The 14,091-nt window shown below is 44.7% G+C and overlaps 1 protein-coding gene across 1 annotated transcript in view; it reads left to right on the forward strand.

Moving 5' to 3' along the window:
• Positions 1-14,091, forward strand: part of SNX29 (sorting nexin 29) — a 179,834-nt gene that overhangs the window by 138,904 nt on the left and 26,839 nt on the right. Inside the window, exon 20 of the mRNA XM_087728460.1 lies at positions 10,185-10,324. Coding sequence (XP_087584586.1) covers positions 10,185-10,324 — 140 coding nt within the window. The remainder of the gene's footprint in view (positions 1-10,184; positions 10,325-14,091) is intronic.

A 14,091-nucleotide genomic window follows, 5' to 3' on the forward strand; every position in this document is an offset into this window, starting at 1 on the left:
GTTAAAGGTGAAATTCAGCTTTAATTTTAAGATACACTTTTGACATTTTTCACCCAAAGGGCAGGAAGATATAAGCCACGCATATGAACAGATGCTGGAAGAGAAAGGCCCTGCTAAATATTTCTCCACTTTTGGTAATATAGGTAAAGGTCTCCCCCTCACATATTAGTCGTTCCTGACTCTAGGGGGCGGTGCTCGTCTCCATTTCAAAGCCGAAAAGCCAGCGCTGTCCAAAGACATCTCCATGGTCGTGTCGCCAGCATGACTAAATGCCGAAGGCGCACGGAACACTGTGACCTTCCCACCAAAGGTGGTTCTTATTTTTCTACTTGCATTTTTGACGTGCTGTCGAACTGCTAGGTTGCCAGAACCTGGGGCAAGTAACGGGAGCTCACTCCGTTACACGGCGCTAGGGATTCGAACCGCCAAACGGCCGATCTTTCTGATCAACAAGCTCAGCATCCTAGCCACTGAGCCTCCGCATCCCCTTCTGCTAATATATTCCATCTAATTTGGTTCCTCTGGACTTTCTCCTGCTTTTTTTCCCAAGGACATGCAGAATCCCCGAGGAAATGTGCAGGGTTTCAGATCGAAAAGTTTGAGCAAAGCAGGTGGCGGGAGGAGGGGGGAATCCCATTGGGTGAGGTATTTATAGCCTTGCTAAAAATGACCCGAGAGAACATTGCAAAAGTTGGTCAATGCTTTGTGGTTACCTGAGAAGGTGAAAACAGAGGAGGATGTTTGCAGAGGGCAAACTGAAATAACTTCGAAGCTCCAACTGAACCAAAGACTGTGGAACGGGGAATTCCTGTGTAATTCTCTGAGGTTTTTAGAAGATCAAGGAAGTTTGATGAACCTTGTGTTTTGAAATCTACTTCAATGACTTTGGGGCCGATCGTTGTCTCTCAGCCTAACTCACCTTATAGGCTTCCTGTTGTTGAGAAAACAGGAGAAGGAAGCTGTTTTGGATGTGTTTGCCATCTTGAGTTATTTGTCAAAGTAATAAAGGCAGGAGACAGATCATTGATACATGATAGATGGATAGCAATAGCACTTAGGCTTATATGCTGCTTCACAGTGCTTTACAGCCCTCTCTAAGCGGTTTACAGAGTCAGCATATTGTATTTAACAATCTGGTGTCCTCATTTTATCGAGGATGGCAGGTTGAGTCAAGATATATAGATGGATGGATGATTGATAGATTAGGCAGTAGATAACTTAGATGATAGAGTATATGATTGATAGTTTAGATAGATGATAGGTTTGACAAATAAGATAAATTAGATGATATATGTAGATTAGATAGATAGATAGATAGATAGATAGATAGATAGATAGATAGATAGATAGATAGATAGATAATTGATAGATAATTGATAGATTAGGTGGTGGATAACAGATGATAGAGTATATGATTGATAGATAGTAGATAGATGATAGATTTGATAAATTAGATGATAGATGGATGGATGGATGGATGATTGATTGATAGATTAGGAGGTAGATAACATGGATGATAGAGTATATGATTGATAGTTTAGATAGATGATAGATTTGACAACTAAGATGATAGATGTAGATTAGATGATAAGTAAAAAGATGATAGATAGATAGATAGATAGATAGATAGATAGATAGATAGATAGATAGATAGATAGATGATAGATTAGGCAGTGGATAACTTAGATGATAGAATATATGATTGATAGATAGTTTAGATTGATGATAGATTTGATAAATTAGATGATAGATGGATAGATGGATGGATGGATGGATGGATGATTGATAGATTAGGAGGTAGATAACATGGATGATAGAGTATATGATTGATAGTTTAGATAGATGATAGATTTGATAAATAAGATAAATTAGATGATAGATATAAATTAGATGATAGATAGATAGATAGATAGATAGATAGATAGATAGAGATAGAACAGATAGATAGATAGATAAGTAGATAGGTAGATAATAGAATAGATAGATGGATGGATGGATGGATGGATGGATGGATGGATGGATGGATAGATAGATAGATAGATAGATGATTGAGATTAGGAGGTGGATAACTTAGATGATAGAGTGTATGATTGATAGATAGTTTAGATAGATGATAGATTTGATAAATAAGATAAATTAGATGATAGATATAAATTAGATGATAGATAGATAGATAGATAGATAGATAGATAGATAGATAGAGATAGAACAGATAGATAGATAGATAGATAAGTAGATAGGTAGATAATAGAATAGATAGATGGATGGATGGATGGATGGATGGATGGATGGATGGATGGATGGATAGATAGATAGATAGATAGATAGATAGATAGATAGATAGATAGATAGATGATTGAGATTAGGAGGTGGATAACTTAGATGATAGAGTGTATGATTGATAGATAGTTTAGATAGATGATAGATTTGATAAATAAGATAAATTAGATGATAGATAGATAGATAGATAGACAGACAGACAGACAGACAGACAGACAGACAGACAGACATAGATGATGGAAACAGAAAGACAGCAAAAGAAGAAAACTCAGAAAAAGAAAAAAGGAAAGGGAGGGAGGGAGGGAGGAAGAGGGGGAGGGAGAGAAAGAAAGAAAGGAAAGAGGGAGGGAGGGAGAGAGGATGAATAGTTGACTATGACTTTGGAAGTCAGGAGCATAACTTCCTTGTCTTAGCCTCTAAAAAAGAATAGGCTACCTTTGGGGCTAGCTGCTTGTCCTAAAACTGTGAGTCATTCCACAACAATTGCCCAGGAGATTTCAGAACGATTGCCATCACAATTCTGGGGAAGACGATGAATTGCAGCAAGTTCGCGAAAGCCTTGTGGTTAGTTGTTTCCTGCTATTCCCCAGAGGGATTCATTAAGAAGATTGGTGCTGGAGCCTGGCACTTTGCAGAATTGTCAAATCTCTCTTTATTTTGTTTTTCATTAAAATAATAATAATAATATATTGGGGAAAAAAAGGGTTGGCATGATAGGGAGCCCGAAGCCTGGGAAAAGGAGGGTGGTCTTCTCTGTTAGGAGCTTCAATTAGAATCGCTGAATAATCAAGTGGCATCTGTGTTTTTAACGTTTCCCAGAATCATGGACCCCTGTGGCATTAGTGGCAGCCTGACATGGTCCTGAGATATTTTTAGAAGCCCCCCCATAATGTCTCCACTCCAGCTGTTCAACAGTTGTTAGAGACCAAGTGTAATTTGCAAACACTTCTGGGGCTGGTGAAAGTTTGACTCCTATTTGAAGATCTAAAACAAGAGCAAAGAAAAAAAAAACAGAAAAACAAGCCCACTGAGAAAGTCATTATTTTTCCAGTGCCTGTCTAAAGGTAAAGGTTCCCCTCGCACATGCGTGCTAATCATTCCTGACTCTAGGGGGCGGTGCTCATGTCAGTTTCAAAGCTGAAGAGCCAGCGCTGTCCGAAGACGTCTCCGTGGTCACGTGGTGGGCATGGCTAAATGCCAAAGGTGTATGGAATACTGTTACCTTCCCAACAAAGGTGGTCCCTATTTTTCTACTTGCATTTTTGACGTGCTTTCGAACTGCTAGGTTGGCAGAAGCTGGGACAAGCAACGGGAGCTCACTCCGTTACACGGCGCTAGGGATTCGAACCACCAAATAAAAATACAGACATCCTATTCCAAATACAATACAGGTACAATACAGGTAGAAAATGGAGCCCGGGAGCCCTCCCAAGATCCGTTTTTGCTGGCAGAGGCAACGCGGGCCGATCCTTCACTATTTCCAGGATGGTCCCACGCAGAATCAGACAGTGAGGAGGTTGGGGAGGAAGATGGGCCAGTCCTGGAGCCTGGGGAAGGCTCTGATGAGGGCTCTGTGTCGGAGGCAGAGAGGGGGCCAGGGCTGTATGACAGTTATCAGCTGCCTTCAATGTCAGACATCGTGGCACGACAAAACCACACTCGACTAAAGCGCGCCCGATTAAACTGCGTCGCTGACGTCATCAGCAGGGCGACAACAGCGAGCGCGGAGAAAGAAGGGCGCTTTAAATAGCGCTTTGAAAGCAAGCCGATTCAACTTAATGTAAGGGTTAGGTTTAGGTTTAGCTTTAGGGTTAGATTTAGGGTTAGGTTAAGGGTTAGGGTTAGGTTTAGGGTTAGGTTAAGGGTTAGGGTTAGGTTAAGGGTTAGGTTTAGGGTTAGTTTAAGGGTTAGGTTTAGGGTTAGGTTTATGATTAGGTTTAGGGGGGTTAGGTTTAGGTTTAGGGGTTAATTTTAGCTTTAGCGTTTACAGCGTGCTTTTTTCTTCGCGCTGTTGTCGCGCTGTGATGACGTCAGCTACGCGGTTTCGTCGAGCGCCCTTTAGTCGAACACGGTTTTGTGGTGGAACCGTCAGACATCAGTGAGGCAGAGGAACAGCTGGAGCCTGTTCCCAGTGTGCGCATGCGCAGAGTTGCCAGACAAAGGGAACAGCTAAAGAACAGGGGTCGACTTGGGAGTAAGGCCACAGATGGATGATGAATGGCCCCTCCCAGAAGAAAGAAAAGAGGAGCGAAAGGGGAGTGGAGTTTGCAGGAGAAAATTAGTTTGCTTAATTGGCATGTGAATCTCCAAGACTCCTTGCCAAGTTTTGCAGATATCGGCCTGGCAGCTCTCCAAGCCAGAGAAGGTCTGTGACTGTAAATCCTCCCTTGAAAGACTTTGCTGGATGTGAATGAGCAAAATTCACTGTAAAAAGGGGTTTTTGTTGGACAAGGAGTTTGCTTCATGCTCTTGGGAAGCCTGGGTCAGAACATCCCCGGGCCTTGAGCTTGACACCCCTGATGTAAGTCGAGGCCTACCTCGTACTGTACCAAACGAAAGCCGTTGCTTTCTAAAACGGAATCCTCTCTGTCACGTTTCCTGTTAATATTTTGATCAATGTACTTAAAGCTCCCCGAATAGCGATTTCTCGCAAGATCATTAAATGGGCCCATAAAGGTTTCCTGTTCATTGAGCAGCCGTATCTCCTCGGGGAGTTTTTAAGCTGACAATAAGAAAAATCTGTGCGCGTTCGAACAATATTGTCTACCAATCCTTATTGGCCTCTTTGGAGCCATTAACAATTTGTTGCTTCGTACTTTTAGGCTTCCTTTCTGTTGCTATTGAAATATGTACTTAAGATATGAGTCAGGTTGTTGCGTACGTCGCAGTTTATATATTTACACCTGCGTGGGGAACCAAACCTATGGTCCTCGGCTTAAGATTGTCCCAAAGGTTGTTAGTAACTGGCTCTCACAACAGTCACTCGTGCTCTTGTGACCTCTAGGCTGGAGTACTGCAACGTGCTCTACATGGGGCTGCCCTTGAAGAGCATTCGGCGACTTCAGCTTGTCCAGAATGCAGCCGCGGAAGCGATCGTGGGTGCGCCTCGATTCACCCACGTAACACCTATCCTCCGCGAGCTGCACTGGCTGCCTATTGGTCTCCGGATACGCTTCAAGGCGCTAGTTGTCACCTACAAAGCCCTTCATGGTATTGGATCTGGGTACTTGAGAGACCGCCTACTGCCAATTACCTCCACTAGACCAATAAGATCCCATAGACTAGGCCTCCTCCGAATCCCATCAGCCAGCCAGTGTCGACTGGCGACTACCCGGAGGAGGGCCTTCTCTGTGGCTGCTCCGACCCTCTGGAATGAACTCCCCGTGGAGATTCGTACCCACACCACCCTCCAGGCCTTCCGCATAGCCCTTAAAACCTGGCTGTTCCGACAGGCCTGGGGCTAAAGACTTGTAGCCCCACTCGAATGGTATGATTGTTGTGCTTTTTTAATTGTGTATGGTCTTCATGTTTTGTAACTTGTCTGTTTTTCCCCTCCCTTGAATTGTGAGCCGCCCTGAGTCCCTTTCAGGGAAAAGGGCGGCATACAAATAAAGTAAATTCAATTCAATTCACTTCCTTTGTTTTTCCTTGAAGATGTTTTACTTCTCATCCAAGAAAGTTCTTCAGCTCTGGCTGAATGGTGGGGAATGCAAGGATTTGTACTCCTTGCAGACAGCTGGGCATTTGCATCCTTTTAGGGAGTCCTTGAGGCCAATTGGAGGTTTATCAATGTCCTCAGGGTCACCCGAGTGGTGCAAATGGATGTGGAGCCTTCTTGGGCCGTTTGAAAGGACCGTGTTGTAGACTGGAGATAGATGATGTTGCATCTCTCCTCCTCTGTTGAGAGAGGGCTGTCCAATTTGGACATAGATGGCCTCTTCGACCCGTCTTCTTTCAAACTAACCTCCAAGTGGCCTCAACGACCCTTTAAAAAGGATGCAAATGACCAGCTGTCGGTCATCCAAGAAGCTTATTCAGCTCTGACTGGATGGTGGGGAATGGAAGGATTTATATTCCTTGCAGACAGAGCTGGTCATTTGCATTCTTTTGAAGAGTCCTTGAGACCACTTGGAGGTTTATCTGTGTCCTCAGGGTCACCTGAGTGGTGCAAATGGATGTGGAGCTTTCTTAAAAGCCGAGGTGGTGCAGTGGTTAGGGTGCAGTACTGCAGACCACTTCAGCTGACTGTTATCTGCAGTTCAGCGGTTCTAATCTCACCGGCTCAAGGTTGACTCAGCCTTTCATCCTTCCGAGGTGGGTGAAATGAGGACCCAGACTGTGGGGGCGATATGCTGACTCTGTAAAACCGCTTAGAGAGGGCTGAAAGCCCTATGAAGCGGTATATAAGTCTAACTGCTATTGCTATTAAAACTGCTGAAGGTATTGTAACAAGAGAAATAGATGGTGTCGTATCCCTCCCCCTCAGCCAAGGGAGGACGGTTCAATTTTAATGTAATGGCCTCCTTGACCCCCTCTTTCAAACCAATGGTTCTCTCTGTCCGGAATGCGGACTTTGCCATTCTTAAAAGAGTGACCTTTCTCTTTCAAATGAGATGGACGGCTAAATCTTGTCCTGATAGGTTTGTTCTCCTATGATGGGCCATAGGCCTGTGAAGCGGTTGTTTTGTTTCTCCAATGTATAGATCTGCAGATGACCGAGAATCTCCATTGACTCTTAAAGTGTAGTTAGTTACAACAGAGTTTGAAAAAGCTACAGTACTTACGACACATCCTCAAGTTACGACTCCTCACCCCCCCCACAGCCAAGTACATTTTGGGCACTTGGCAACCAGCTCACAATTGTTGTCCAATTGCAACATCCTGTAGTCACCTGACTGCGATATGTGACATTTTTTTAGCCAGTTTCCAGCAAAAAAAAAAAAAAAAAGCCTATTTGGAAGAATGGATTCACGTAACAACTACATGATTCACTTTATGACTGTAGTGACTTGCTTTACAACCATCGTAAAAATGGTTGTAAAATAGAATCTGGTCCTGTGGTGCCTTGATATGTGGCCGCAATGACTTAGATCAAAGTTGCTGGCTCCGTTGTTTTAGAATAATATTAGCATTTAGTTGGGATGGCCTTATACCTGCTGTTTTACTGACAAAACAGTTGGATTGCGGAGTTTATTTTATTTTTATTTATTTATTTACTTGGTCAAACATGTACAAGATAACGGGTATATGTATAAACATGGACATGAACAAAGGAAATGAGTACAAATAAATGGGGACAGTAGGACAGGGACGGAAGGCACGCTGGTACGCTTATGCACGCCCCCTTTACGGACCTCTTAGGAATAGGATGAGGTCCATGGTAGACAGTTTGAGGTTGAAGCTGTGGGGGGTTTGAGGATGTAACCACGGAGTCAGGTAGAGCATTCCAGGCGTTGGCCCCTCTGTTGCTGAAGTCGTATTTTCTGCTATCGAGTTTGGAGCGATTGACCTTGAGTTTGTATCTATTCTTTGCCCATGTATTATTGCGGTTGAAGCTGAAGTAGTCGTTGACCGGTAGGACGTTGTAGCAGATACTTTTGTGTGCCATGCTTAGGTCCGACCGCTGGCTGCGTAGTTCCAGGTTGTCCAAGCCCAAAACTTCGAGCCTGGTGCCGTAAGGGATTCTATTGTGAGCAGAGGAGTGGAGGACTCTTCTCGTGAAATACCTCTGGACCCGCTCAATCGTATTAATGCCCGATATACAGTGTGGATTCCAGGCAGACGAGCTGTATCCGAGGATTGGTCCGGCAAAGGTTTTGTACGCCCGAGTTTGCAGTACAATGTTGCGGGAGGGGAAGCTTTACAACATTAGGTTAACAACTCTGAGTGCTTGGTTAGACTTAGTAGGCGAAGTCTCCTTCCGTTTTAAGTAGTTCTAAAGAAGTTTTCCAAGTGATAACTATAAAAAATTAAGGACTACTACAATGACCTCTCCTTGTTCTTGGATATTATATGGAGGGAAAAGGAGAAATGCCAGCTTGAGTCAGATCCTTCCTATCTTCATGCTTAAATTCCTATAAATCTTTCACGTTCCCCACGCCAGTTTTGCATGTCACGCTAAATCGGCAGTGACATCCGTCTGTTGGAAGGAATTAGCAACCTCTCGCTTCCTAAAACCATTTCTCCCTTTGACCTGAAGAAGAGTCTTCTCCCTCCCCCCCCCACCCCACTCCTCCTCACCCTTCCAAATGGTAGCACAGAAAAAACAAACCATACATTTCCGAATGCAGATTAAAACTAGGTTCAGCGGCTGGGAAGTTCTGGGACTTGAAGTTCACAGGTCTTAAAAATCGCTGAGATGGACGAACGTTGCCATCCTCAATTAGGGAAGAACCGGTGTGAATTTTTCTCCCCCCCCCTCGGGCTTTTGGTATTACCCAGGTTTTAAAGCTTTCCGTTGTTTATGTAACCATCACTGCCTCCGGCGAGCTTCTACACGGTCATCTGCGCAGCTGTCGGCAAAGAAAAAGCCGTCGGAAACGCAGTTCTGCAAATTGTTAAAAAAAGAAAAAAACTTTCCTTAAGCTGGTCTACCAGCCCAATTTCCCCCCATCCTTGGGTTCCGTTCCAGAGATTTCTTGCTTCTAATAGGCTGTCAAGCAGAATGTCCAGCTTTCCAAATACCATGTAAAATTAAATCAGAGTCGAAGCCAAAACTATGCTTAAAGTTCCAATTTAATAAAGCAGGCATGTTGGCATAGTGCTATGGGATTCCGACTCTGGGAGTTACATCAGAATCCCACCCAGTTAAAAGTTCATGATCTTGCCCCCACACCCACAGTCCATCACATGGTCCAATCTCCTTCTTCCACGCTGGCGTCCACGCCTAACTGCTTCCGTCCAGGTGTTCAGGTTTGGAAGACAAAAGATGACCTTGAGCTTCTAGGAAAGAATTTCTTAATTTGAAAACAACACATTCTACCCCTTGCTAAATCCCCCCCCCCTTAATAAGAGTGTGGCAGGCCAAAGATTCTTAAAGGAACCGCTGCAGGCCTGACACAGAGGAACCTGGGAAGTAAATTGGAAGAGGCTGGTATGAATGGCGGTGCCCTAGTTTGTGCCAATATAAGCTTAGCCCTTGGCTGGATAGTGTGGTTCCTTGTGCGCTTTGTTGTTTAAAAAAAAGAACAACAAAAGTTGGAGCGAAAGTGATTTTTGAAAGGTAAGTTTGTTCAGGACAAACTTTCCCAAAGAAGCTCCGTTTCGTTCAGAGTTCTTGTCCACTCGCTGTGCTGTATTTAGCCTCCTATAAAGGCTTGTATAGGTAGTCCCCGGCTTATGACTGATCGCTTAGCCCGTGATGACGAACGTATGGCTGGTATGACCTCTCTGGGGACACACATGTTATCGCCAGCTGCTCTTCTGATTTCTGACGCGCTGGCCAGCTGGTCTTCGCAGGCACTGGACCTGGAGCCTGTTCCCAGTGTGCGCATGAGTAGAGTTGCCAGACGAAGGGAACAGCTAAAGAACAGGGGTCGACTTGGGATTAAGGCCACAGTGGACGATGAATGGCCCCTCCCATAGGGAATAAAAAAGGAGCGAAAGGGGAGTGGAGTTTGCAGGAGATCAATAGTTCGCTTAATTGGTTCGTGACTCTCCGAGACTCCTTGCCAAGTTCTGCAGATATCGGCCTGGCAGCTCTCCAAGCCAGATAAGGTCTGTGACTGTAAATCCTCCCTCGAAAGACTGCTGGATGTGAATGAGCAGAATCCACAATCAATTAATCAAAGGGGTTTTTGTCAGGACAAGGAGTTTGCTTCGCGCTCTCTGGAAGCCTTGGTAAGAAGAGATTTAACTTGCCAAAGCTGGGCGAATTCAGGCTTCTCTCCTCGCTTTCCCCTTAGGATGCAAAGTTCGTGGAGGAACGACGGAAGCAGTTGCAAAACTACTTAAGAAACGTGATGAACAAAGTCATCCAGGCTCTGCCGGAATTCATTGCCAACCCCAAAAAAGAGACTCTCATCCAGCTGATGCCCTTTTTCGTGTAAGTATCTCTCGATCGTTTAAATGGGGCGTTGAGTGGTATTTTTCTTAGTTCTTAGTAATTTATAAAAAGGGGAACAAAAACCCTGAAGGAGGACTTCTGTGAGGTTGTCGCAACTTGGAGTGTGGTTTAAGACGCAGCCTTCATGCAGCACAAAAAGGTTTAAACGTTGTTGTTGTTTTGGAGAGAGAAGGGAGCTTAAAAACAAAAACAGCGGCACTACTTCATTTGAAGTGCAATTGGATCGCATTGATAGCAGCAAATAGATCTTTTGTGATGAATAGAATTGTAAGAGAGGAGGGAAATTGCTCTAGTTGTTGCCCACCAGCAGAGCTGGCAGCAGACTCAGACAGTGAGGAGGTTGGGGAGGAAGACGGGCCAGTCCTGGAGTCTGGAGAAGGCTCTGATGAGGGCTCTGTGTCGGAGGCAGAGAGGGGGCCAGGGCCGTATGCCAGTTATCAGATGCCTTCAGAGTCAGACATCAGTGGGGCAGAAGAACAGCTGGAGCCTGTTCCCAGTGTGCGCATGCGCAGAGTTGCAAGACGAAGAGAACAGCTAAGGAACAAGAGTTGGCTTAAGAGTAAGGCCACAGATGGATGGTGAATGGCCCCTCCCATAGGGAATAAAGAGGAGCAAAAGGGGAGTGGAGTTTGCAAGAGATGATTAGTTCATTCCTTTATTCTTGCCAAGTATTGTGGCATCCGAAAGATATCAGCCTGGCCATTCTCCAAGCCTGATAAATCCTTCATCTGGCAATTCTGTGCATGCACACACTGGGAACAGGCTCCAGCTGTTCTTCTGCCCCACTGATGTCTGACTCCGAAGGCAGCTGATAACTGGCATATGGCCCTGGCCCCCTCTCTGCCTCCGACACAGAGCCCTCATCAGAGCCTTCCCCAGGCTCCAGGACTGGCCCATGTTCCTCCCCAACCTCCTCACTGTCCGAATCTTCTGCAAGCTCTACTGACTACTGGTGGGCCACAACACAAGCCAGGAAGTTCCCTCACCATGGTATTCCCATAACGGCAACGGCAAAACAGATGACAGGGATTGCTATTGCTAAGCAATGCAATAGTTCTGCTTTGCTTAACGATGGAAAATTCTTGTCCCAATTACTGCCTTTAGGCAATTAACTTCGCATCTACTGTAGCTATTTGCATGCTTAATAAATATGTTTTTTTTAAAATCTTCCAAGTGATTAATGGTTTTAAGCCAGCCGGGCTACTAAAGGTTACCAGGAGGAAAGGTGTACCATAAATCTAATGGACAGTCCCTTGGAATAAGTTACAACAAGGTGAAAATGCCTCTCTTCTTCCACATCTTTAATTGGAACACTTTGTGGTCCATGTAGTGACATTAGAGCAGGCAAAATCATTTGGCTGACGAATAGAGAAGGTGGTTGTTTTTTTTGTTTTTTTGTTGAAGGCAGTCTGTAGAAACAGAAGTTTTAACTCCCGCAAAAAAAGGGAAAGGGAAGTGTGTTTCAAGATGAATTTCTTCGCACCCGTCAGCGGGTGGTTTCTGGCCAAGGAACTCCCATAATCTTCAAGATGTTCGCATAACCATTTGAAAGCAGAGCAAAATACAAATATCTGAATCTTGAAGTTTTTTTGTTTTTAATGAGTTGGCTCTCAACATTTTACGTTGCACCTGAGATTCCCAATTTTTGTGGGAAAGACCAATTTGCCAGTTGTCTTGTCTTCCTTTTTTGTTTCTCAAAATTCCTGAGACAAAATGTGACAGCTTTTAACTCAGGCATGTTCAATGCTTTCGATATCCTGGGCTCGTCATTGCAACCTGGACAATCATTGTCATTATTTAATGACCCCTATAATCCCTTGCGGGGGTGGAGTCCGGGCAATTGAACGGATCTAGCATAGTGGCATCCCTTCCCTCCACCTTTTTCTTCCCTTCCCTCCCTCTTCCCTCCCCCTGCTCATGATTTTAAGGTAATATGAAGCAACAAGGTGGTGATGAAAGAAATGTCCTTCTGGGTTCCGCTCCAAGTGGGGAAAAAGACACTGGAGACATGGAGGCTGCTTGGAAAGATGGTTTATTGTTGGACAGGGCCACATGGCTTGAGCCCTGAACAGAAAAGGTGATCACATGCTTCATTGTTGGTGGAGAAGAAGAGAAGGGCTGAGGAAGGGGCTTGCTAGGCTTTTTATAACCTGTTCAGTCCCACCTCTCTGTTTCCTGTTCCTGTGTAAGAAATGTATTCTGATTGGTTGTCAGACTCCCATAGGGCCATGCAGGGGCAACTCTCTAGGTTGTGTTTTGAATCCGGGTTTGGTTGAGTTCTCAGATGCCATGTGGTCAGTTGAGTAAAGGGCCAATATTATCATGCCTTTCCTCCCATCCCCCCTGGGGCTGCAGTGGAGAAGTCTTTATTATGTAAAAGGGACTAGCTTGGCCTTCTTAATGGCCCATTAACAGTGGGGATGGGCAGGAAGCTACAGGCAACTATTCTGTCTTTTAAAACATGTTTCTTTCTTTTCATATCCAGAGAAATATTCTGCCTTTTCTAGGATTTCGTAGGATATTTCATTTTTCTGGGAGAGGGCTGGATGATAACTTATCACAGTGGGAAGGAGCCATGATGAAATTTTGTTTACGTTCTGTTGGATTCTGTATGCTCGATTTCACGCAACACATAAAACATGAATTGCGTTTGGCAGAGGCCACTACTAGTTTTGCAGAATACACTGTACAGAAACAACCCAAAGACACATCATGATTTCTTCTAATGGGCAGGTTCGGGCAACACGCTCGGTGTATTTTCCTACATTGCCATTTCTTCTTCTTCTTCTTCTTCTTCTTCTTCTTCTTCTTCTTCTTCTTCTTCTTCTTCTTCTTCTTCTTCTTCTTCTTCTTCTTCTTCTTCTTCTTCTTCTCCTCCTTCTCCTTCTCCTTCTCCTTCTCCTTCTCCTTCTCCTTCTCCTCCTCCTCCTCTCCTCCTCCTCCTCCTCCTCCCCCCCTCTTTTCTCTTCTTCTCCACTATTCCTTCTCTCTCTCTTTCTCTCTTCACATTCCTTGATTGTTGTTGTTGTTAGTTGTGAAGTTGTGTCCGACCCATCGCAACCCCATGGACAACATTCCTCCAGGCCTTCCTGTCCTCTACCATCCTCTGGACTCCATTCAAGCTCACACCAATTGCTTCAGTGTCTTCTTCTTCTTCTTCTTCTTCTTCTTCTTCTTCTTCTTCTTCTTCTTCTTCTTCTTCTTCTTCTTCTTCTTCTTCTTCTTCTTCTTCTTCTTCTTCTTCTTCTTCTTCTTCTTCCATTACGTCAACGTGATTCGGCAGCAAATCGGAGAAGCTTTTTCCACAGGCGGCTCAGGTTTTTGAGGCTGTTCTCCCTGCCCCGAAGCCCCCCCTCCCCCCCCCCCGGAGCTATTGGCTGGATCCGTTCTTTAATAAGGGCTCCAGTCACACTTGCCGAATAGCTCAAACCCATGGACCAAACCCAGCCATTAACATTCATGAGAAGTTAATTGCCTGGTCCTTAAACAGCCTCGGGTCTGACTCGCAACCGAAAAGCAAATTCCAACAGCCGTTCCAAAGCCAGAGGTCGAAATGCTGAGAAAGTTAGTCAGATCAGCTCTTGAACCCTGGGGCGTTTTAGCTGAAGCATCCGGAAGCATCTGAAAAGACAGGTGAGGAAAGTTTTGTGGTTCACGGGAAGGGTGGATATCGCAGCCAAGATGTTGATTGCCTGGGTAACAAGAGTCGGAAGGGATGTAGTCCTTTGGTTTTCCTGCGTTAAAGT

The sequence above is a fragment of the Thamnophis sirtalis genome, unplaced genomic scaffold, assembly GCF_051295495.1.
Source record: "Thamnophis sirtalis isolate CommonGarterSnake01/CBP01778 unplaced genomic scaffold, rThaSir2_p1.2 scaffold_14, whole genome shotgun sequence".
NCBI lineage: Eukaryota > Metazoa > Chordata > Lepidosauria > Squamata > Natricidae > Thamnophis > Thamnophis sirtalis.